Genomic DNA, 25,590 nt, shown 5'->3' with positions numbered 1-25,590 from the left:
GATGACCTCCCCTTGCAAATACTAATCAGACACAGAATGTGTGTCATTAGCCAGCTGGAGGAGATGTCTTCCTGGGGCTATAAATGTCAGTACCAATGTTCTGAATAGGACGCTCAACTCTGGAACATCTTTGAACAAAGATCTGTTGAAATCACACAAAGGGACTAAACAACAACCTGATAACAGACAGCACATAGAAATAGCAGTCAAATCCCTCTTAAATTATACCTAGCCATTTCAGAAAAAAAAAAAAAAACACAGGACATTAGTTGGAGTAGTCCAAGAAATACTATGTCTATATAAATAGGGGGAAGGTCAGGTCTGGAAGCTCTTTGATCAAAGGTCTGTTGGAACTGAATTGTTAACAAATTAACAAATAAAGCTAAGATTTCTCCCAGATATGGAATTTGGTAGAAAAATACAGAAGCAACATTCTAGTTTCAATTCAATCAACTGAAAACGTCAAAGAAATATTATGAAACACAGTATGAGATTGTGTGGTGCTCATGCATTTTTCAATGGAATTAGCAACGGAACTAACAGAAACGGATCTATTTTCAGCATAAACTGAAACAGCATTCAGGATTTTGGTTCTCAAACAATGGAAATCTTCCATAACATTCTTTGTAGTAATCATTTCAAAAATATTTCAAAAATATTGACATTAAATATATTTTATTGACTTCAATTTGCAAAACAAAACAAATATATATATATATTATGTGTGTATCTATATATATATACATACATACATATATATATTTTTATGTGTGTGTATATTTTTTCCCATTTGTGTTGGACAAAAAACTGGAATGGTTGTTGGCTTGGCAGTTGTGTGTGAGAGGAGTTCAATCCCAAGATTCAACTGCAGCCTCCTTCCTCTCTTGTAAAAAACACCAATTACACTCAAATAATTTATTGCCCAATTCTTTAAACAGAGAATTCCATCATAAAAGACCTCACAACCTGGAATCTCAGTGTTCAGTGGAATCAAAGAATGGCCAATAAAACAATGATCACACCTGCTTTCTTAGCACCGGGAGTGGCTTGTCTTTAGGATCAGCACCATGGTCTTGGTCTGGGATTTTCTCTTTTTCTCTGTACAGCGACATATCTGAATTTCATTAAAAGAGGAATATTTTAGAATTGAAAATAGAAACAGAAAAGTAAATACTAATTTAATTTTAATTTAAAAAAAAAGCAATTAAGAAATAAAGAAACTTGTTTATTTTGTCTCTCCATCACACCATCAGCAGATGGGCACACACGTACATATACATACATATATATATATATATATATATATATATATATATATATATATATATATAATTAAAACATAGGGTAAAAAATCAGATATTAATTAATATCAATTTATTACCAGGAAGCTAGCACATTAAAAGAATCAGAGAGATTCAGAAAAAATATCTGAGATCTTAGGGGATTAAACATGTGGTCTATTTCTAGCACATTAAATGTCCACTTTAGTGGTCATCGTTATATATAAATATATATATATATAAATATATATATATATATATATATATATATATATATGATAGATAGATAGATAGATAGATAGATAACGTGTCATCCACTACAGCTATTTTCAACGAACTTTTAATTAATTATTGGAAACTACATCATTAGAAAAAACTGTTTCCATCAGACGAATCACAAACATTCAAAAAACATTCAAAAGCCAACAGCTTGTGCCACTTCATGGTTCTAGGACCATTGACCATTGTTGGTCATAAAATGAATTTGTTAGTTCAGTTTGGTCCTGTCTTGTTGGCACTCCGTTGTGGGTTCCAGCTGATCCGATCAACGGAAATACCTGCTCGTGAAATTAACATGCAAGTGGCTGAGCATTCCACAGACACGTGTACCCTTAACGTAGTTCTCGGGGATATTTAGTGTGACACAGTGTGACAAGGCTGACCCTTTGAATTACAGGCACAACAGAAATAAGAAGTAAGAGTGAGAGAAAGGTGTGGTGAAAGAGTACAGCAGGGTTCACCACCATCCCCTGCCGGAGTCTTGTAGAGCTTTTTAGGTGTTTTCGCTCAATAAACACTCACAACGCCCGGTCTAGGAATCGAAACCACGATCCTATGACCACGAGTCCGCTGCCCTAACCACTGGGCCATTGCGCCTCCACTGGTCGTCATATCAATAATTAGATAAATAAAGAAGTATACAACAAAAAGCATAGAATAAAAAGAATATGAAAGCAAATGGATAATAATAAAAAAAAACAAGGATTACAATAAAGAAAATTTGGATGGTAATTAAAATGGAAATGGTAGATAGGATATTATAGGAATTAAATAATTAAAATAGTATAATAAAATAAAATAAAATAAGGTAAAGTAATAGGATTATGAAAAATAGCAAGTAAAAAGTGAACTGGAAAAAACAAAATTAAAATATTATGGAGATGTACTTGCATAGCAAGTAACTTGATCTGAGATCGTAATTAATACCAAAACATTTCCAATTTCCTGTTTTGGTACATAACTCTCTAAACAATATTTCCAGAAATTTTGAATTCTGATTTCTATCTTATATCAACAACTACATACTGGATTGTAATAATAGGATTAGTAGGTATTCTTCAAGAGGAAACAGCTAGGATTTACCCTACCTACTTAAGATATAGATGTATATATGTTGTATGCATAATTGAACCAAATTCAATGACTGGCACCCGTGCCAGTGAAGCGCTAACAGCACTGCCCGAGCGTGATCATTGCCAGAGCAGCTTTCTGGCTTCTGTGCCAGTGGCACATAAATAGCACCGTTTGAGCGTGATCGTTACCAGCGTCGCCTTACTGGTACTTGTGCCGGTGGCACATGAAAAAACATTCGAGCGAGGTCATTGCCAGTGCCGCTGAACTGGCTACTGTGCAGGTGGCATGTAAAAAACACCATTTGAGCGTGGCCGTTGCCAGTACCGCCTGATTGGCCCTCGTGCCGGTGGAACATAACAGCACCCACTACACTCTCGGAGTGGTTGACGTTAGGAAGGGCATCCAGCTGTAGAAACCCTGCCAGATCAGATTGGAGCCTGGTGTAGCCATCTGGTTCGCCAGTCCTCAGTCAAATCGTCCAACCCATGCTAGCATGGAAGGTGGACGTTAAACGATGATGATGATGAAGTTAAGTCTATGTCCGGTCATAGAGTGACCGATGGAATGCCAATGACTGAACAAACACTTAACAACATATAAATGCAACACTGATCTGCTTTAGAGTGAGCTTTTTCGGATATATGATACATTGACTATATATATATATATATATATATATATATATATATATATATATATATACACACACATACACACACACATATATCATCATCATCATCATCGTCGTTTAACGTCCGCTTTCCATGCTAGCATGGGTTGGACGATTTGACTGAGGACTGGTGAAACCGGATGGCAACACCAGGCTCCAGTCTAATTTGGCAGAGTTTCTACAGCTGGATGCCCTTCCTAACGCCAACCACTCAGAGAGTGTAGTGGTTGCTTTTACGTGTCACCCGCACGAAAACGGCCACGCTCGAAATGGTGTCTTTTATGTGCCACCCGCACAAGCCAGTCCAGGGGCACTGGCAACGATCTCGCTCGAAAATCCTACGGGAGCCAGTCAGGCGGTACTGGCAACGGCCACGCTCAAAATGGTGCATCTCATGTGCCACCCGCACAAGAACCAGTCCAGGGGCATTGGCAACGATCTTACTTGGCTTGCCGGGTCTTCTCACGCACAGCACATTTCCAAAGGTCTCTGTCAGTAGTCATCGCCTCGGTGAGGCCCAATGTACGAAGGTCTTGCCTCACCACCTCAGCCCAGGTCTTCCTGGGCCTACCTCTTCCACGGGTTCCCTCAACTGTTAGGGTGTGGCACTTTTTCACGCAGCTATCCTCATCCATTCTCACCACATGTCCATACCAGCGCAATCGTCTCTCTTGCACACCACAACTGATGCTTCTAATGTTCAGCTTTTCTCTCAAGATACTTACACTCTGATGGGTATTCATACATTATATATATATATATATATATATATATATATAACAAATGGTAAATGAGTATATGCATATATACGTACAGGTATGTGCATACCGACATCCACCTGTATGTATAGGGGCATATCTGGGTACAGGACATTGCAAACAAAACAGAGACGAGAAAACACACAAGCCACATAGAAAACATTCTACTTAGAGAACATTCTATATATATATATATATATATACACATGATAGTGATTGCTTCGTCTTGTCATATGATAGCCATCTCACATGCAAGAAAAATGAAATGGATAATGAGACATTTGTAGTGTCATTGGATTTAAGTGACAAGAGTTTGCACAACATCTTTGCTACTCTCTCGGTTGCCATAGTAGGTTCCAGTGACAAGCATTGCAACATGACTCCTACCATTTCAACTAAAAGATTTATATCAGAGCATCTTTCTTCTAGAAGAGCTGCCTTCCCCACAGTTTTGTGAAAAAAAACATGGAGGCAGTGGGGTGGCTCCTCTTTCCCTTGGAAATCTATTTAGCCCTTAGATGGGACCTGGACAGACACAACCATCCCAGGTTGGAACAGACCTATGAATAATGGTTATCAAAGGATGACTCCACACTCCCCACAACTGCAGAAGCGAAGCCTTGCCTCCAGATGCAGTTTGCATGAATATACACACACACGCACTCACATCTAATTATATTATATGACAAGTGGTTCTGACATGGAACTCTACCCTCTTGAGTCTCACTTTTGTTTTTCCTGCTGGTAAAACTAAACCACAACAGCTTTGTTCAGAGACTGACTCATTCTGATAGAATGTATCACCAAATACATCCCCCCCTCTCTCTCTCTCTCTCTTCCCAAAATGTTACTGTTTTGTAAAGAAAAGATGCAGGGTGATACATAATACTCAACTCATGCAGCCAGTGCCAGATTTAGCACAAATGAGGCCCTTGGAGACCCATTACATATGAGGACCCTTACTTGGCCTCTTTATGTTAAAAATAAAATAAGGTGTAAAAGTGTTCTCGTTATTAATTTCACCTTTATAAGTTTTAGGAATAACATTTGAATGTTTGACAATTGGAAAATTTATCGTAAAAAAATCTTGGGGGCAGGAAGATGAGCCCCCACCCTGGGCCCTATGCTTAAGCACTCCTAAGCACAATGGTAACTCTAGCACTGCATTCACCGAAGTTTGTTCATACATTTATTTAATCATTCAAGGATATGGCTGTTATGCGAGTCAAATACTCACACCTTCCTCATGGCCAGATACATAGGTCATTGCCTTAATGTCTGGCATGCTAACGATTCCTATTTCTTTACTGCCCACAAGGAGCTACACACAGAAGGGACAAACAAGGACAGACAAAGGGATTAAGTCGATTACATCGACCTCAGTGCTTAACTGGTACTTAATTTATCGACCCTGAAAGGATGAAAGGCAAAGTCGACCTCGGTGGAATTTGAATTCAGAACGTAGCGGCAGACGAAATACCGCTAAGCATTTCGCCCAGCGTGCTAATGTTTCTTATTTCTTTACTGCCCACAAGGGGCTAAACATAGAAGGAACAAACAAGGACAGATAAAGGGATTAAGTCGATTACATCGACCTCAGTGCTTAACTGGTACTTAATTTACCGACCCTGAAAGGATGAAAGGCAAAGTTGACCTCGGTGGAATTTGAACTCAGAACGTACCGGCAGACAAAATATCGCTAAGCATTTCGCCCGGCGTGCTAACGTTTCTGCCAACTCACCGCCTTGTAACAATTCTGCCAACTCACTGCCTTATTAATAAAAACAATAATGATCCTTTCTACTATAGCCAAAAGGCCCGAAATTTCAGGGTCAATAAATTAAGTACCAGTGAAACACTGGGGTTGATGTAATCGACTGGTCCCTCCCACCAAATTTCAGGCCTTATGCTTTTAGGAGAAAGGATTATTATTACTATTATTACCCTGCACGTGTAAGAAAAAGCAGGGTATTGCAGTCGCTCGTCTTTGTCTGTGTGTTTGCAAAATTACTTGAAAATGGCTGAACAGATTTTTGCCAAATTTGGCAGAAATACTCATTGGGTGAGTGGCTTGAACTCATTAAATTTTGGCGGATGGGTGTTTTTTTTTTTTGTTCTTTGTTACATCTGTATAAACGATAAGCAGGAGAGAGAACTCCTGATGTCATTTTGTTGAAATATGAATTCGTCTGAACCCAGAACCATGTGGTTCGTAAGCAAGCTACATACCACACAGCCACTCCTACACCTAGTGGTATATGCCCAGAAAGAGGGAGGGTAGGGGTGACAAACTATTTTATTATTATCAGTTAAAAGGGGCCTAAAATAGAAAACAAAGGAGGTCACAATGAGATCTAAATGGGCATTAAGGGTACAGGGGGTAAAATGTATATCTAAATTTAGCAAAATTTAAATTTTATTATATTACTCTTTTACTTGTTTCAGTCATTTGACTGCGGCCATGCTGGAGCACTACCTGTAGTCGAGCAAATCGACCCCAGGACTTATTCCTTTGTAAGCCTAGTACTTATTCTATCAGTCTCTTTCTGCCGAACCGCTAAGTTATGGGGTCGTAAACACACCAGCATCGGTTGTCAAGCGATGGTGGGGGGACAAACACAGACACACAAACATATACACACACATACATATATATATATATATATATATACACATATATACGACAGGCTTCTTTCAGTTTCCGTCTACCAAATCCACTCACAAGGCTTTGGTTGGCCCGAGGCTATAGTAGAAGACACTTGCCCAAGGTGCCACGCAGTGGGACTGAACCCAGAACCATGTGGTTGGTAAGCAAGCTACTTACCACACAGCCACTGTGTATAATAAATAATCAAATTTTAAAATTCAGAAAGGGATATAAGGACCAAGTAGCTTACAAGGAACAAGTCTTGGGGTCAATTTGCTTGACTAAAGGCGGTGCTCCAGCATGGCGAAAGTCAAATGTATATGTTTGTGAGTCACTGTTTGTTCCCCCCAAACATCACTTGACAACTGATTCTGGCGTGTTTATGTTCCCGTAACTTAGCAGTTCAGCAAAAGAGATCAATAGAATAAGTACTAGGCTTACAAAGAATGAGTCCTGGGGTCGATTTGCTCCAGCATGGCCACAGCCAAATGACTGAAACAAGTAAAAGAATAAAAAAAAAATAATAGAATATTCCATTCTCAGATGTACACACTTATTGCAGCAGTCCTTCAGTTTTTCTAAGCCCTGGAAAAGAACTCGGAAGGCTGGGCCTCCAACCAGGCCTTTCACAACAACCATAAGGCCAGGAACTTTTCAGCCACCCCCTCGCGCATGCATGTGAGTGTGCATGCATGTATGTGTGCACACACTTCCTCAAGTGTATATAGTTTCACAGGCACACGTGTCCATTGTGTACTCAGCACTCCTCCGTTATTCAGATAAAAAGATTTGTCAGTTGACAAACAGACAGATTAGTCATTTCTGTGTAAAGCAGGGGCAAAGAGATATCATTTATAGCTCTTGGATGATTTGTGCGGCTTATCAGGAAATATTCTTCTTGCATGCAGATTTCAGATTGGTTGCTTTCAGGAATTAGATAAATCAATGGATTTAATCTTAGGATATTTATTGTATGCGCGTGCACACACACACACACACAAATATGCACATGTATTTGTGTGCACAAAGACACAAGCATGGCCTTGTAGTTGAGAGAGTCACTTTGCAACTGGATGGTTTTGAGTTCAATCCTATGGCATGGCACTTTGTGCCAATGTCTTCTGCTTTAGACCAAGCCAGGTCAACCAATGCCAACAAAAGATTGTTGGTGATGACCTTCATTGATTTTCTGGGATCATCATCAATAATGTTTCGGACCTGGTGGATGAGATATGGTGTCCTGTTAGTGTCCGAATGTTTAGAATGCTTTTGTTTTTGTTTTTTTTCCTCTTTGATACAGTTGAAACACACGCACACAAACAGATATAAGCGCGCACACACACACACACACACACACACACACACACACACACACACACACACACACACACACTGGTATAGACTCAAACATATGTATATGCACAGACAGACAACACTAACATAGGTATATACACAGATGTACACAAACACATACACATACACACACACAGAAATATTAGCATAGACAGAAACATGTGTTTTTCCAATTAATAACTATTTAACATGAAAACTTATTAACCCATTATCTCCCATAATTTTATTAACTGGAATTTTTTTTATGAAACTTTGATTTCTAGCATAAAACAGCCTTAGAAACACACTGGAAGGATCAAAATAACATTTCAAAATAACATTTTAAATAGAAATAAGCGAGATATTGAGTGAAAAATTAGCAAACCTCATTTGAATATCAGAGAAATATACCTAGTAGATATAGCAAATATTGACAGATAATTACGAAATTTTTAATTTTTAAGTGATCTCATATATGAGATCACTGGTAGGTAATGGGTTAAGCAAATTATAGTTATCTTCATCAGTGTACCACTAGGTCATTGGAACACAGTACACACAAGTGCGTATGTACACATAAGTGCGTATGTACACATACACACATACACACAGCTATTACTCATTATGCACACATACACATGGCATGACACATCATAGTCATAGCTACATATATTTGCATACATAAACACACAAAGATACAGATATACACATACATACATATACACACACACATGCAAGCAATCACACATACACACACAAAATATAAATTTTCCCTCCAATCATTATGAAATTCCAGTTAATTCAAAAGGAAGTTCAGAGAAAGAAGGACAGGAAGATAAAACGATGACCTGTTTCATAATTGGAAATATAGTAATTAACGAAAACTATAATTTAGGGTGTTGCTATCAAGACTAATTGTTTCTCTTAGTGATAACCAAAAACGCTAATTGTTTATAAAACAAGTAAAACTAGTACTAGCAATTTCAAGTGGGCGGGGACACAGTAGTGAGTACCATCAACTGCAGTACCTGAGTGGTACTTTAGATTATCGACCCCACCTCCCCAATTGAGTAAATATAAAATGGAGGCGTGTAGCTTAGTGGTTAGGGTGTTAGACTCACAATCCTAAGAATGTGGTTTCAATTCCTAGACTAGGCAATGCATTGTGTTCTTGAGCAAGACACTTCATTTCACATTGCTCCAGTGTAGAAATGAGTACCACTAGTGGAAGTAGGTCACTTAGTGGATAGGGTGCTGGAGTCACAATTGTAAGTTTGTGGTTTCAATCCCTGGACTGGGTGATGTGTTCTTGAACAAAACATTTCAGTCCGCTCACCTGTAGAAATGAGTTTAGCCTGGAAAAGGATGGGCTCCACTAGGCTTTTTTTTGCTGCAGTACCCCAACTACCTCCAAGGGGTTAAGGGACTTGTCACTGTCAAAGTTGATGTTGGTAGGATTTGAACTGAGTGTGTACAGACCCACAACTTCGATGCAATAAGTCGTTGCATCTGACACCAAATTGAGATGGTTGTGAAGAAGAACAAAAGAACTTTGATAGACAAACAATCAATTGTTTAACCAACACCTTAAATAAATATTTAGTTAGTTGGTTGGTTAGATGTTTAACTGATTCACTGATAAAGGAGTGGAACTGAACCAGTGTGTGTATTAATATAATAATATTAGCATAATGACTCTCCCTAGACACAACAAAACATACACTCACATATACAACCTCTGCTCTTTAGATATATATATATATATATATATATATATATATATGTAAATGGGAGAATTTACGAAAAAAACAACAGACGAAGACAGGTGGTGTAAACAACAAATGAATGTATTAGTTTAACGCTCGGGAATAGAGAAAGTCTTTGACATTTCAAGCCTACGCTCTTCCACAGAAAAGAACACAGAAAGAAATAAGGAGAGAAGCAAGGAGAAAAAAATATAAATGTAGTGGTCAGCGATCTATCAAGTCGCGTATTGTCCTTCCCTTCGAAACGTGGAGGAGATGGAGCAGGGACAACTGAAGAAGGGTAATATTCTTTATGTTGCATGTCTCGTTTCTCTTTGTTTTTTTCGTTGTTCGAAAAAGTTCGTTTTCTGTTTACGTTTTTATGTTTTCGTTTCTTATTGTGTTTAACGTTTATTTTTGGGATGTCCTGTACCCATATATGCATATAGATGTTGGTATGTACATATATGTATGGATACATGCATATATTTATATATTATTTATGTTATTATACTCTTACTTGTTTCAGTCATTTGACTGCGGCCATGCTGGAGCACCGCCGTTAGTCGAGCAAATCGACCCTGGGACTTATTCTTTGTAAGCCTTGTACTTATTCTATTGGTCTCTTTTGTCGAACCACTAAGTAACAGGGACATAAACACACCAGCAATGCTAGGGGGACAAACACAGACACATATATATATATATATATATATATATATATATACATATATACGACAGGCTCCCAGAAAATAAAAAGTTACGAGTGGTTATAGGGGGTACGTAAAGCAGAATTCCACCAATATTTCATTTGTTTACAGTTGACAACACGTGTTGTCATGCACAAAATGATAGCTTCCAAATCCTGCTTTCTAACTGGGTAAAAATTATTAAACTTTAAACCTCTATAACTATTTTTTTTTTCGGGGAAAAAGTGAAATATCTCCTGAGATTCAGCATGGAAAACTACATCAATACACCAAAATTTTAAAATTTTCAATAAACTATCACATTTCCGCAGGTGCAGCCAAACAGAAAAGAAAGAAAAAGATTATTTTACATGTAAATGGGCGAGGATTTGTGACAAGAAGACCATCTGGTCATAGGAAAATCTACTTCAACACAAATTTCATATAATTAATGGAACCATGGAAAAGTGGATGTTAGAACAATGATGATGATGACGACGACGACGATGGGGGGGGGGTGAGAGAGAGAGAGAGACCTCTACCACCACTACGAGTTGATAACCAGTTAATTCGTTTAAATCCCTGTAACATAGTGGTTCGGCAAAATACACCGATAGAATAAGTATAAGACTTTAAAATCTAAAAAAAAAAAAAAGGTTTGGTGTTGATTCAGTCAAAATAAAAAATTTCTTCGAGACAGTGCCCCAGCATGGCCACAGTGCAATGAATGAAATGAGTAAAAAATAAAAGAATGTGTCATAAGGCTATCTTTTAGTGCCTCGCCAATGGGACGCTGTGAATTGTAAAAACAAAAGTTGATGAGAACACGGTTTTATACAATGACGAACAAATGTGAATGAATGCAAGAAAGATTGAGTATGTGAATGTGTGTGTGTGTAGGCGCATGTATGAATGCATATGTATGTGTATGTAATGGTGATGTGATGTGAGAGAGAGAGAGAGAGAGAGGAGGAGGCAGGGAGTAAATAGAATGTGTTAGTTAAGATCAGTAAGTATGCACCTATAACAGGAGAGGAGGAGGCATGACGAAAAGTAGGATTAAATGGGAAGCAGACGGAGGAGGGGGAGTGAGACGGAGACAGATGAAAGGATGTCATATTTTTTATAATGACCCGACTACTGACGAGAAAGAGAGACATAGACAAGCAAAGAAAGAGAAAGACACAGACAAAGAAAGAGGGAGACTGATAGACAGAACGAGAGACAGCGAGGACAGTGTACATGAGAGAACACAAGCATGTATACAATAACAGGGGAGAGGCAGTAAGACTGAATTAGATAGATAGATAGGTAGATAGATGATACGTCATTTATAGTGACCTTACAACAGAGGAGGAGGAGGAGGAAGAGAGAGAGAGAGTGGACGAAACAGAGGTGTCAAGTTGCAAAGGTTAGCTTTAAAAACCGACCATTAAATAACTAAATTGCCAGATATCAGTGTTTCAGAATGGACAAATTAGAGGTGACCAAAACTAGCAGGTGGGGAGAGGGGAAAGGAGAAAATTAATGGTGGACCGAACTTGAGGGTGGAAGGTTCGAGTTAGCAGTGGTTAAAAAAAAAAAAAAATTTAATACACAGATAAAAATATTTATGTCACACACACACAGACACACACACACACACACACACACACACACACAGGAGTGACTGTGTGGTAAGAAGCTTGCTTCCCAACCACATGGTTCCCGGTTCAGTCCCACTGCGTGGAACCTTGGGCAAGTGTCTTCTACTATAGCCTCGGGCCGACCAAAGCCTTGTGAGTGGATTTGGTAGATGGAAACTGAAAGAAGCCCATCGTATATATGTATATATATTTGTGTGTGTGTGTCCCCCTAGCATTGCTTGACAACAGATGCTGGTGTGTTTACGTCCCCGTAACTTAGCGGTTCGGCAAAAAGAGACCGATAGAATAAGTACTAGGCTTACAAAGAATAAGTCCTGGGGTCAATTTTCTCAACTAAAGGCAGTGCTCCAGCATGGCCACAGTCAAATGACTGAAACAAGTAAAAGAGTAAAGAGAGATATTCTGTGGAATTTATAATCAGCACCAATTTTTGTGATGTTTCATATAAAGATGTCAGATGTAAAGAGACAATGTAATCGAAGACAAAAGTGGGTAATAAGTGTATATACCATATTTCGGGAATTATTGCTCCTTCATCAGTACTCATCTAACTCACGGTTGCCTCCTAACACATTGCTTATACAGCCACTGCATACAGCAGTGTTAAGTTATTGGATATAACAATTTACATATTAGACACACTCCTGGGGGCTGGTATATAAATGTTATGTAAATGTTAGGTTAGAGGAGTGCTGAAGAAGGGGCAACAATTCCCCGAAATATGGCAAATACGCTCATTACCCACTTTTGTTTTCGATCACATTGTCTGTTTACATCTGACGTCTCGATACAAAACAGCAAAGATCAATGCTGGCTCTACAGAATATCTGTAGAAATGACCTTAACAAAATAATGTAAAAGCACTGCTGACACAATAGAACATAGTACTGACTTATAAAAACATTTAGTATACCTTATAGTATACCTTCTGTTTCCTGAACAAAGTACCATGTACCTTCAAGTCTTGTCAAACATTAGAAGTAAATGCACAACTTTTGTACATGTGTATAATAGGCAAACATATATAACAGTAATTCATTGTTTGGATATTCGAGCTCATAGTTATGTGCCTGTGAATGTGTTTGTAAAACTATTGTGTTACCTCTAATGTTTGCTGTAGCTGTGAGTAGAAATTTGTGTTGTATGCAAATCTTGCCTCTCTTTACAAAGTATCTGTATACCAACAGGAGTAACCCCTGCTCAAATTTCTTCAGTTACGAATATTTAATCTTATCTTGAAAAAATTTGAGTACCACGTTTTTTTTTTTTTTTTTCAACTTTGTGCATGTGTGAGTGCACAAAATGTAGAGATTTGGAGGGAATGCTGTAAAGTGGTTGACGTTAGAAAGGGCATCTTGCCATAGAAACCATACCACAATAGACACAGGAGCATTCGACAGTCCTTAGACCCATCAGACCCTGTCAAAACGTCTTACCCATGCCAACATGGAACATTGAGATTAAATGATGATAATGATAACTTATGACATACTTATTCCAAAAACTGGGACACATAAAGTATATATATATATATATATATATATATATTAGAAATATAATATTTCTAAATCTCTCAGAGATTTAAGCAGTAGTGGAGCGATAAAGTTGTAGTGTATTGTCAACTTAATGTGACAATCCCAAGAAAGGAACACACTACTGCCGTTTAGCCCTAGGAAGCTGGACCGCTTCCTGTCGGCCTTGACACAATTACTGTGTCCTTAAGTTTGAGAGGGGGAGACAAGCTCCTCCACCCAGCCTAGCCAGCATTCAGGGACATGTTTCTGAGTCTTTGCTCGTCATCAGCCTGAAGTAGTTTGCCAGCTGGTTAAAGGGGCCTGTTTAGCTCTCGCAAACTTATATAATCATAGTGAAGTTTATTCACTGATCAGCAAAATTAGAAATATAATATTTCTAAATCTCTCAGAGATTTATAATACGGGGACTTAAACACACCGATGCTGGTGTGTTTAAGTCCCCTTAACTAAGCGGTTCAGCAAAAGAGACTGACAGAATAAGTACCAGGCTTACAAAGACTAAGTCCTGGGGTCGATTTGCTCGACTAAAGGCAGTGCTCCAGCATGGCCGCAGTCAAATGACTGAAACAAGTAATAAGAGTAACTATGCCATTTTAATCCCTAGCAACGCCAGGTATCCCTGCTAGTATATATATAACCCTAACTCTTCGAAACACCAGTGTTAGAATGGTGGCAGCTGATGAAGGAAATGTTCTCTATGTGGCCTGTGTTTTCTGTACTCTGGTTATTATTACTTTTTTGTCTACGTTTTGTTTGCAACGTCCTGTACCCAGATATGCATCTATATATATATATATACAGGTAGATGTAGGTATGCACATACATGTACATATATATGCATATATTCATTTACTATTTGTATTACGTGTGGTGGACCAAAAGTCATGCACCACTAATTTGTTTTGCTTTGTAATTTAATATAAAGTGTTGGTTTTGAAACATGCAAGATATATTTCAAGAGTTTTAATTTTGGTGCATGACTTTTGGTCCACCCTGTGTTTTTGTGCACACATGAGTACATGTGTGTGTGTGCATGTATCATTGGGCTTGTGTACCCCCACCCTTCACAGCATTGTTTAAAAAACAAATAAGCACGGGTCAATTTGTTCAACTAAACCCTTCGAGGTGGTGCCCCAGCATGGCCACAGGCCAATGACTAAAGCAAACAAGACAATCATGCAGTTCTACAGCTTTGACGACCAGTGGAATAAAATAAAATCGGTGACTGGTAGCAGCCTAACACATACCAGGATGGAAAAGCAGACGTAAAACAAAAGGTTGAACGAATAAACTTAAACACTATGAAAGCTTGCAATTAACTGAATTTTGAGGGGTTTTTTTCTAGGCTGTTATTAGTATAGATGCAAAAAGGTGTAAAAATGGCAAAACACAAAGAGTATACATACATATATGAGAGAGACAGGAGAGCTAAGTGCTTGTGTGTGTGTGTGTGTGTATAAGTAGGTATGTGTAGAAGCAGTGTGCATGTGTTTACATATGTGTGTGTACGTATATTTGTAAGCATATATATATATATATATATATATATATATAGTGTGTGTGTATGTATATTTACATATATCTGTACATATATGTGTGAGTGTATAATGGGTCACCCACTAACCTCAATTATATACACCCAGTCATCTATTATGTAGGCAATGGTTAAAGAACTGATTATCAAACAGTCACATGACTACAACTGTAAAAAAAAAAAAAAAAAAAAAAAGACAACAACATTGATATTTTGATTCCATTTGACTTCCTTTGAATTGTTTTTCATTCTCTCAGAGTTCTGTGATTGGTCCACAACTGGCGCTGTCATGATTGGTGCGAATATGGACCAGACTGTTTTGGAAACTGATGCTAATTGAAATCAAACACCAACGAATGATAACTCTCCAGTTGCAGGAAATGTTTACTCCATGAAGGACGTAATAATAATAATAATAATAATAATAATAATCCTTTCTACAATAAGCACAAAGCCTGAAATTTTAGAGAAGGGGACTAATTGATTACATCGACCCCAGTGGTTCACTGGGACTTAATTCATCAAACCTGAAAGGATAAAAGACAAAATCAACCTTGACAGAATTTGAACTCAGAATGTTGCGACAGGCAAAATGCCACTAAGCATTTTTCCCAGTGTGCTAACGATTCTGCCAGCAAGCCATCTTAATAATAATAATAATAATAACCCTTTCTACTATAGGAACGAGGCCTGAAATTTGGGGAGAGAGGACTAGTCAATTGCATTGACCTTAGTGTGTCATCATCATTATCATATGTGCAGGAGTGGCTGTGTGGTAAGTAGCTTGCTTACCAACCACATGGTTCTGGGTTCAGTCCCACTGCGTGGCACTTTGGGCAAGTGTCTTCTACTATAGCCTCAGGCCGACCAAAGCCTTGTGAGTGGATTTGGTAGACGGAAACTGAAAGAAGCCCGTCGTATATATGTATATATATATATATATATATATATATATATATATATATATGTGTGTATATGTTTGTGTGTCTGTGTTTGTCCCCCCAACATCGCTTGACAACCGATGTTGGTGTGTTTACGTCCCCATAACTTGGCAGTTCAGCAAAAGAGACTGCTAGAATACGTACTAGGCTTAGAAAGAATAAGTCCCAGGGCTGATTTGCTCGTCTAAAGGCGGTGCTCCAGCATGGCCGCAGTCAAATGACCGAAACAAGAGTAACATCACACTTTCTGAGCTGCACCGGCATACACCCACCAGCACCCACATACACCCATATGCAACTACATAACTGTTACAAGGGACATAGCATGTTCCTTGCCCCCCCCTAAAAGCATTACCCTTCTTACCGTCTTCCTATGTCTCTATTTCTCACAAATGTTTCCCTCACTTTATTAACCCGCCAAGCAACTTGTTAGATTAACAAGTTGCGTCCTGAAGTCTCTAGAAGAGATTAAAAGAGACAAAGTAGGAGGTCTAAAGAGCTTGAGGGTAGATATCTGAAACCTGGCCGTCCTTTAATCCATAAATTGTCAGAAGGTATTATACAGCTGTAGATTGAAGCTGTTCATTAGGTTTTCGTTTTGTTTTTTCATTTAGACTAAGGGGTGGAAAACTTTCGACGACCTCTTACTTCAAAGCTTCTATTTCTTTCTTATTTCTAAGAAACCAAGCCATGATTGGAGTGAGAGCTGTCTGCTTGCTATTCGTAGCAGGTCAAATCAATATGGAGAACTGACCTGCTAAATATAGCAGACAATTCTCACTCCAGCCTTAACTTCACTTATTAGAAATAAGAAAAGGCAGCGAGCTGGCAGAAACGTTAGCACGCCGGGCGAAATGCTTAGCGGTATTTCTTCTGCCGTTACATCCTGAGTTCAAATTCCGCCGAGGTCAACTTTGCCTTTCGTCCTTTTGGGATCGATAAATTAAGTACCAGTTACGTACTGGGGTCGATGTAATCAACTTAATCCCTTTGTCTGTCCTTGTTTGTCCCCTCTATGTTTAGCCCCTTGTGGGCAATAAAGAAATAAGAAAATAGTAAGTTTGCTTCACTGACAGGAATGGTCACAAATGGAATGTCTTTGATCAAAAGGTCTGATAGATGAGAGATGCCGGTTTACACTGACATTGACTAAATAAGAAAATATTCTGTATTGGACTGCACTGGTTTAATGGTTAGATTACAAAACTGTGATGGTCTAATGACTACAAAACTGGACTGCAATAATTTAGTTATTAGAGTACAAGACTATCATGCATAATTGATTAGAGTACAAGCCAGTGATTGTTAAAGGATCAGAGGACTGCACTGACTAGGGTTAATGAGTACCAGACTATTAGGGTTCAGGAGCCAGAATACAGAACTGTTGTTGTTTCGTAGTCCAAGTGATGGACTTTGATGGTTTACAGGTAGAGTACAAGATTGCAGTTAATAGAATGATTGTGCAATTCACCAGAGAGGGGAAGGAGTCAATATCACCTTGTCCAGGTCAACCAGGGCCCTCTGACAGGACCCTTCTCTTTGCTAAGAGAATGTGGAGGATAATCCTGGTTGCAAGGCCTCTGATAGAGAACAAGCTGATGTTAGTCCCAGAACAGCTGTCAGGTATCTCCACAAACTTGGTTACTATGGAAAAGCAGCAAGAAGGAAACCACTTCTTCAACCAGCCAACATAAAGCGGAGAAAAGATTGGGCCAGTGAGAAGATGGAGAGGCCATTTTAGCATTTTGGGACACTGTCATATTCTCTGATGAGCCTAGAGTTGCTGTATTTTCTGACAGTGGTCGAGTGTGGGTCTGGAGACTCTGTGATCAAGAATTGGATGTGAAAAAATTGCAGCCAACAATGAAACGCGGCAGCTATTCTGTGCTGGTCTGGGGAATAATTTGGAGGAATGGTCGATCAGAGCTGGTGGAGTGTAAACGAAATATAAACTCATAAATAGGTGTCCATATTGTAGAAGGGACTCCAATGGTGAAATCATTAAAGAAGGCTCTTTATTTATGGAAGACGGGGATCCTTGTCACACAGCTAAAATGGCCCAAGATTAGTTGGAAGAGAATGGCACTCAAAAGCTTCCATGGCCAAGCCAGTCACCAGATATGAACCCTATTGAACAGCCCTGAGGCATAATGGACAGGACACTTCATAAAAAGAACAAGAAAGCATCGTCAAAGCCAGATCTTTTGAGAATTACTGCATGAAACTTGGCAAGAAAATATTCATGATCTGATCAATAACATGCCTAATAGGGTCCTTGCATTGAAAAATGCAAAGGGCATGTCTACTAAATATCAAATATTCACATTATAATAATTAATAAATAATTTGAATGTATAATTTCAGATTCAAATAAATTTTAGCAATTATTAGGGTGTCTATTCACTTCTGTCATGTCTGTGTATATATGTATGTTTAGTTATATCCCTTTACTTTGTTCAAAGTTTATATCCAATCAGAATAAACTTTGTTCACTCATTCTTATCTACTCTAGGCAGAAGACCTGAAATTATAGGGGAGGGGGGGTCAGTCGATTAGATCAACTCCAGTACACAACTGGTACTTAAATTATCGACCCCGAAAGGATGAAAGCAAAGTCGACCTCGGGGAATTTGAGAATCAGCTAAGTACCAGGAGATAGTTAGAGGTAGGGATATTTAATCAATCGTTCCTTGTCTCCAAAAGTTGGCCCTTAATATACTTTTCTACACTCTTACCCTTAGTGGAATCGATACATTGTCAGACAAAAATGCTTCATATTTTGCCATGGCCTTTTATGTTCTGAGTTCAAATCTCATCAAGACTTACACTTTGTTAGTCACTCTTCGAAGGAGGGGGGGGGGGTGATGAAATCAATTACTCGAGATAAATTTGTTTGTTTGTGTTTTGATTTTTACACCTGTATTTTCATGCTCACGTCGTTTAGACATATATGTTACCATAGTACCATTTTACAACTTGTTCTTTTCCAGTTACTAAGCAGGTGCACTAGATGGCACTGTCGCCTCACTATTCAATGGTGCACCCTCAGATTTACAGCGATGCACTTATTTCAAAACCCCATTTTAGCATTATTACAAATTAGTGCCCACCCAGAATATTCAAAAGCAACCTCAGGTGCCAGAGTCTGGTGAAGGGCCTGACTGGATGCCCTTCTTGCTAATCTTTACCTGTTTTTCAGGTAAGGGCTCTCTTATTCCACAGCTTTACCACTTCTAGCTCACCAATTTGCAGACAAACGCATATATAAATTATCTCACTTAATGTACCTCACTCTTGAAAAGTGGCAACATTTTTGTCGGTTGTCATCTGGGATAATTTTAGTAACAAATCAAACAGGTAAGATACATTAAGAATTTCAATTTTAGTGTTTATCCATAATGTTACTGCTTTTACACCTGTTAATTAAATTTACCTGCCCATAAAAGTCAAATTTACTCAACAAGATCAGCTAAAATTACATAACTATAAACCAGTGGTATACAAAGCACCCACTGATAAAATTTCAAATCTGTAAAAATTTACAGTTACAAGCAATTATTGTGGACATCCTCCTTGAATCTGAATAATTCAAAATAACGTGAACAAATAAGCATTACATTTGACAGATTAATATGAACACTTAAGACGTTTTTAGATTCCCCCCCCCCCCCCCCACACTCTGGAATTATTAGCAATTTTCCTTTAAGTCGAAAATGTTTCTCACGGGTTTTAAGTGTGTAGTGAATAAAGTCGTTTCGGAAAAGATGCCTCCCATAATTCTGAAGACTTTGGTGAAAAACATCGGAAAAAATCCCCGTCAAAACGGAGAAATTCCAATTTATGTGGGCTGTCTGATCCGAAACTCCGTTTTCCAGAATCTCCCCGCCCGCTTCCAAACATTTCGCCTATAAATTTCTTTGTAATTGTAATCTACACCGTTTGAAAGGTATCTGTATAAAATTTCATTAAAAAATACGGTTAATGTTTGCAAAACCTATTTTCCAGAAAGTTATGAGGAGGAAAATGTCGGGTTCTCTGAATTTTCCGAAACTTCTCTTTCCAACCACTCGGAAAAGTTTTTTTTTTTCCAATAAATCTTTACATACACTCAATCAACAGGATATAAGCGATTATTTGGTGAAAGTTTCGTTAAAAAAGTATCCATTTTTCTGGAAGTTATGAGGCAACAAATTCAGTGGGGTATTAAACTGTAGTTATGCCTTTTTTCAATGAATGTTAACGTTAATGGGTTAACGTCAGTACCAGTTACGTTTTCAACGGATTAACAATTAACGAAGTTAACTTTTTGGTTAACGGATTAACGGTACCCACCTCTGGTATTTGTATTTGTGTATATGTATGTATGTATGCAGAGCCGGCTTAGCAACATTATTATAGGCCCTATAGAATATATCCATTGCCATCAACCCACAGCGAACACAGACCAGAATTGGACTCCTAGACCTTTTGGGGTTCCAAGGCAACTGACCAGTGTGCACGTGCCTTGATATGGCACTGTGCGCGCGCGCGCGTTTGTATATGTGTGCTTGTATTATACATGTATGTGTGTACGTGTTTGTTTTGTGCTTTCTTATACGTTTGTGTATGCGAGTAGCTTATCTATTTTTAGCACTTTCAATTTAGTCCAATAAGGATATTGCTACAGGTCAGATTAACCGGTCAATTAATGTATTCGATGTCACGGGGTTAAGTACTGTATGACCTGTGACCTCCTCAAACGGAAAACATTATCTTTTCCGTGGCTCTCTAAAAGTATATAACTTTATCACAGCAATTTAATAGAGGTTTAAAAATGAAACGAGCAGAAAAAAAATATATAAAGAAGAATCATTTACCTCATCTCTTTTGAGTCATAAGGAAAATACGGTCGGATATAAACTGGAAGGCACTGTAGAATGTGGTCAAACTGCAATCGTGTATACCTCCAATAAGGCACGGTGCCATTAGATCAACAATAACCAATAAATTAATGTAGAATGTCTTCAATTTCTGTGGTTCCACCAACATTACTAACATCAATATGGCTACAGTGAGTATTTCATCAGAACAAACACAATATTGCTTATTATCGACGGCACAAAGGGTAGAAATTGTGGAATTCAAGCAATGAAACATTCGTGTTAAACAACGGAGTTTGGCGACAATGCTACTGGTTATTGAAAGATTGTCCAAGTAGACTAGAGCTGGAGTAAACAACTGTTTAAACTTGAATGTGTTGTATTGGGAATTCCTGAACGGTTTAGCTAAAGGAATCTCTTTTCGAACTGGTTCTTGTGCTGTGGGATTCGCAGATAAACAGCTCATAAAAGACTCATTAGAATCAACAGAGCTCTGTAAGGAGTTGCTTTGTGGACAAATTTCCAGAGATTCCATTAGATTCGAGCATTCTTCATCAGCTCGCTTGTACAAATTCCTCACCAAACTTCCCCGCCACTTCAAGTCTTCTAGTGAGGTAGACAGTCGAAAGTTACCAGTGCTCAGAATTTCTTCTTCTTCGCTGCTATTACTGCTATTTTTGCCAGAATCTACCTGGTCGATGCTATCATACACGTCACACTTAGAAAAGAGATGCTGTACAAAATCATCATCGGTTATAAACTCTGTAACAGAAAAATTTGCAATATTGTTGATGAGTTTTTGGCATTGCGAACCATAGGCTGTTGAGTAAAGGTAAAAAATATCGTCCATAATATTTAAGTACAGGTGACTCTCATAAATCAGCCACAGTTTAGCTGGAGAGATATCTTCAGGAGAAAGCAGTGGCGGTAGAATTTGGTAGGTCATCTTCTGCATGTGACTTTTGATATCAGAACAAATATTATCCAGAGAAGACTTCATAGGAATGGTTTTGAAACAATCGCTTAGAATGGACTGTCTTTTGTTCAAACAGCAGCTATCGTCTAATTCTGGTAATTCCATAGAACTGGCACTTTGGTAACTTAGACTATCAGGAGAATTTGAAAGGGAATTATATGAAAGATTTCTACGTTGATGTGTTGTGATTGTATTTTGATTTAGAATACTCAATTCCGCAGGCGAAATCCAAAATTCAGTAGACGTATCTTTCTTCGAAGTGCCAAGATTAAACATAACATTTTCATCAATACAGGCATTTATTTTATCTCTGATGTTAGAACAAAAACAAGCGTGAATTTTGTGTGCTTCATTGGGATTAGCTAAAATGTAAGCTATCTTTTCATTATGTGTTTTCCAATAATCAGGTTTTTCATTGACATCCAGAATGTCTGTAGCCCTTTCACTACCATCAATTTTTACGTCTATACCCAAAGTTTCACCAACAGATTGGATATCTCGAATCGACATAGTTATAGCTTCGCGAACTGTCACCATTTTCACCTTAATGAAGCATTGGTTCTGCAACTTTTCTTTTTGTTCCAATAACTTTTTGTAAACTTCATTATAAATATCATGAAATACATTCTTCTGTAATTTCTTGCGCCGAAATTTTTTCTTTTTCAATGCAGGCCTTACAATCACATTCTTTATATTTTCGCGAATATTTTCCAGATTTGTCAATTGTTGGTGAATTACATCTCTATCTTTGCGATAAATTTGTAACATGGAAATATTTTGGCTTCGACTCTCTTTCATGTTGTTGATTTTTCTCTGACATTCATCCAGAAGTCTGTCGTGCTTAAAAATGTCCCTTTCGACATCTTTGAGCAGGATTTCAAGAAACTCAGACTTGCAGTTATGTCTAATATAAGACTCTTTGTGAAAGCTTTCCGTACGGAATAAACGTTCTCTTTGCGAACGAAGTGAGGATTCAGTTTGGAAAACAAGTTTGTCTTGTTTCAGTATAGCTTTTTCGATTTTACTCAACTGTTCGTAAATGTAATCCTGTGATTGCAAGAGAAGGGGCAAATCACAAGTGGTAAATTTTATTGACGGAAACACAAAACAATGAAGTAGTCTTAATACGTGAGAATGGAATTTGTCGAGTGTGATTTCTTTACGTCTTAAATTGTTAAGACACTCGATAGCTTGGTCAAACAGTTCGTCCAAGAAACATTCAAAATCGTAACATTCAGCATAGTCTGTGGCATCGATAGACTTTTCGCTGAAACGGTAATGAGAACAGAGGGTATTGGAACCTTGTAAAGTTTCTTCAGTCTCTGCCTCGAGTGTGACACCCCCGCCACAGAGTCTAAAGGACTTTCGAAATTTAATTCGCCGAAGATCACAATCCAGGTGAATATAAGAAATGACAAGGCATTTAAACCATATAGCAGGTTCCATCACAACGGTTTCAGAAGAACTCGAGTTCTCTCCAACACGAGGGCGACAATCATCTCGAATGTTGATATCATAAATACTTTCGGTGTGTTTCCCGAACTTTATACGTACTTCCATGTCTAAAACACATTAAGATCGACAGGGGTGTTTTTAAATAATTCTCTCGAAGTAGTCACGCTGTTACTTTCATTACTGGTTTGTTTTGTAGATAAATTACAGCAGGAGAAACACATTAATAAGAGAAAGAAGAAATATAGAGCATTTTTTTAACTTACAAATACGAATAATATTTGTTAGGTGTCAGTTTTGAGTAGTCTTCTTCCGCGCACTGACATAACTCCGGGCGGGTGAGGTGTAGGTAACGCTCCAAACTTGAGATAAGCTTTTTTATTTATTAATCCTTTAATGAAATAACATCACTAACGAAAAGATAAGCCGCTTCAAATGTAGATACACCACCACTTGTCGATAGCTTTTAGTATAGAGGACACAATAGTAGGAGAGTTTAAATATTGTTGTTAGTCATATCAGCAAAAGCCCTTCACGTCATTATAGACAGAAGCGGGAGGGGAAAAAAACATTTAAATGTTGACATCATTAAACAGCTATAATGTCTACATGACGAGTAAATCACAATAAAATCCGATTATTTGAGTTTAAAGCTGAACCGATTGTGTCATCTGTTTTTTTCCACCAACGTTGATTTAGTTTTTTAAAGTTGTGTGTTTCAAAGTTTCCATCATCGTCCGGTCCGACTGTGTTGCACTCACCTGCTCTGGTTAGTCCGGAATGACAAGCTTTTAGTCTTGCGGGGAACGAGTTTTGTGTTGGTTGTAAATTAAGAGGGAGAGCCTATGTTGAGTCAGTGGTGGAGGAGGAGGTAGAGAAAGCTAGGCGATGGTGGCGACGGGGAGTGAGAGTAAGAGATATTAATGACAAAGAGAGAGGGTGTGTGAAAGAGATTAATAGCAAAGAGAGAGTGAGAGTGAAATAATATAATAACAAAGAGTGAGAGTGAAAAATATTGACAAAGAGAGAGTGGAGGGAGAGATTATAACAACACAGAGAGGTGGAGGAGGAGAAGACGGAGGGTGGAACTATTTCAAGGCGATGGTGGCGACGAAGAAACAAGAAAGAGAGGGGAGGTGCGGAATGATTAACAGAAAGAGGGTGCAACAAAAGACTGAAAGAGGGAGAGAAAGAAAGACTAGAGATATATATAGAGAGAGAGCCAAACTGACAAATGTATGGAAGAAAGAGGAGGAGGAGACGTAAAATAGTTTGAAAAAGTAGCAAGAGAGACAGAGTGAGAGTGGGAGGGATATTTTGAGCTGAAGGTGAAAGAAGGGGAGACGAGGATGAGATAATGGTTGTAGGAGTCACGTGGGACTGTTGTGGAACCGTTTATCTTCGTCCCACTTGTATTTTCTATTCTTTTCATTCACACTCCCTTCAACAATATCGTCAGAATCCAGCGTGATTACACATTTCTGTATTCCTCCACACACACACTCTCTCTGTCTCTCTCTCTCTCTCCAGTAATCTCCCATTCATTCTCCCAGCTCTCTCTCTCTCTCTCTCTCTCTCTCTCTCTCTCTTTTCTTGGTTCTGGTAGAAATTAGCGGAGAAATAGAACTCAGAACATGTGCCTATAAATTTAAGTTCCAATGAACGAAAAGCTCGGCCCTTGAATCACTTTTGTAATTTTCTGTCGTTTAAAAATGTGTGTATGTCTATATACACACACACACATGTAACAAAATCTCTCTCTCTCTCTCTCTCTCTCTCTCTATATATATATATATATATATATATATATATATAAACCTGCGCGCGCGCACATATTTATATGTATTATACACACATACATACAGGAGTGGTTGTGGTAAGTAGCTTATTACACAACCTTTCGCTTATTAGACAGAAACTGAAAGAAGCCCGTCTTATATATATGTGTTTGTGTTTTCCCCCACCCCATACCACCATCGCTTGACAACCGATGTTGGTGTGTTTGCATCCCTTAGCAGTTTGGGCAAAAGAGACCAATTAGAATAAGTACTGGGCTTACAAAGAATAAGTCCTGGGGTTGATTTGTTCGGCTAAAGGCGGTGCTCCAGCGTGGCCGCAGTCAAATGACTGAAATAAATACATAAAAGCGTACAAACCTATATATATATATATG

The 25,590-nt window shown here is 38.3% G+C and overlaps 1 protein-coding gene across 1 annotated transcript; it reads right to left on the bottom strand.

The window, feature by feature from the left end:
* Positions 1 to 658: 658 nt before the first annotated feature.
* On the bottom strand, positions 659 to 24,264 carry LOC106872766 (uncharacterized). The gene is made up of 2 exons (XM_014919899.3): positions 20,987 to 24,264; positions 659 to 1,114 (listed from the first exon to the last, which is right to left on the bottom strand). The coding sequence occupies exon 1, from the start codon at positions 23,523 to 23,525 to the stop codon at positions 20,988 to 20,990; it is 2,538 nt and encodes an 845-aa protein (XP_014775385.1). The 5' UTR covers positions 23,526 to 24,264; the 3' UTR covers positions 659 to 1,114; position 20,987.
* Positions 24,265 to 25,590: the final 1,326 nt, after the last annotated feature.

The sequence above is a fragment of the Octopus bimaculoides genome, chromosome 22 (genome assembly GCF_046866305.1).
Source record: "Octopus bimaculoides isolate indiv1 chromosome 22, ASM4686630v1, whole genome shotgun sequence".
NCBI classification, from domain to species: Eukaryota; Metazoa; Mollusca; class Cephalopoda; order Octopoda; family Octopodidae; genus Octopus; species Octopus bimaculoides.
Note: the sequence above shows the minus strand (reverse complement) of the source record. Positions and strands in the feature narration are given on the sequence as shown.

Excerpts from the sequence above, each read along its gene's own strand:
- LOC106872766 (XM_014919899.3), bottom strand. The coding sequence starts at position 23,525 with ATGGAAGTACGTATAAAGTTCGGGAAACACACCGAAAGTATTTATGAT.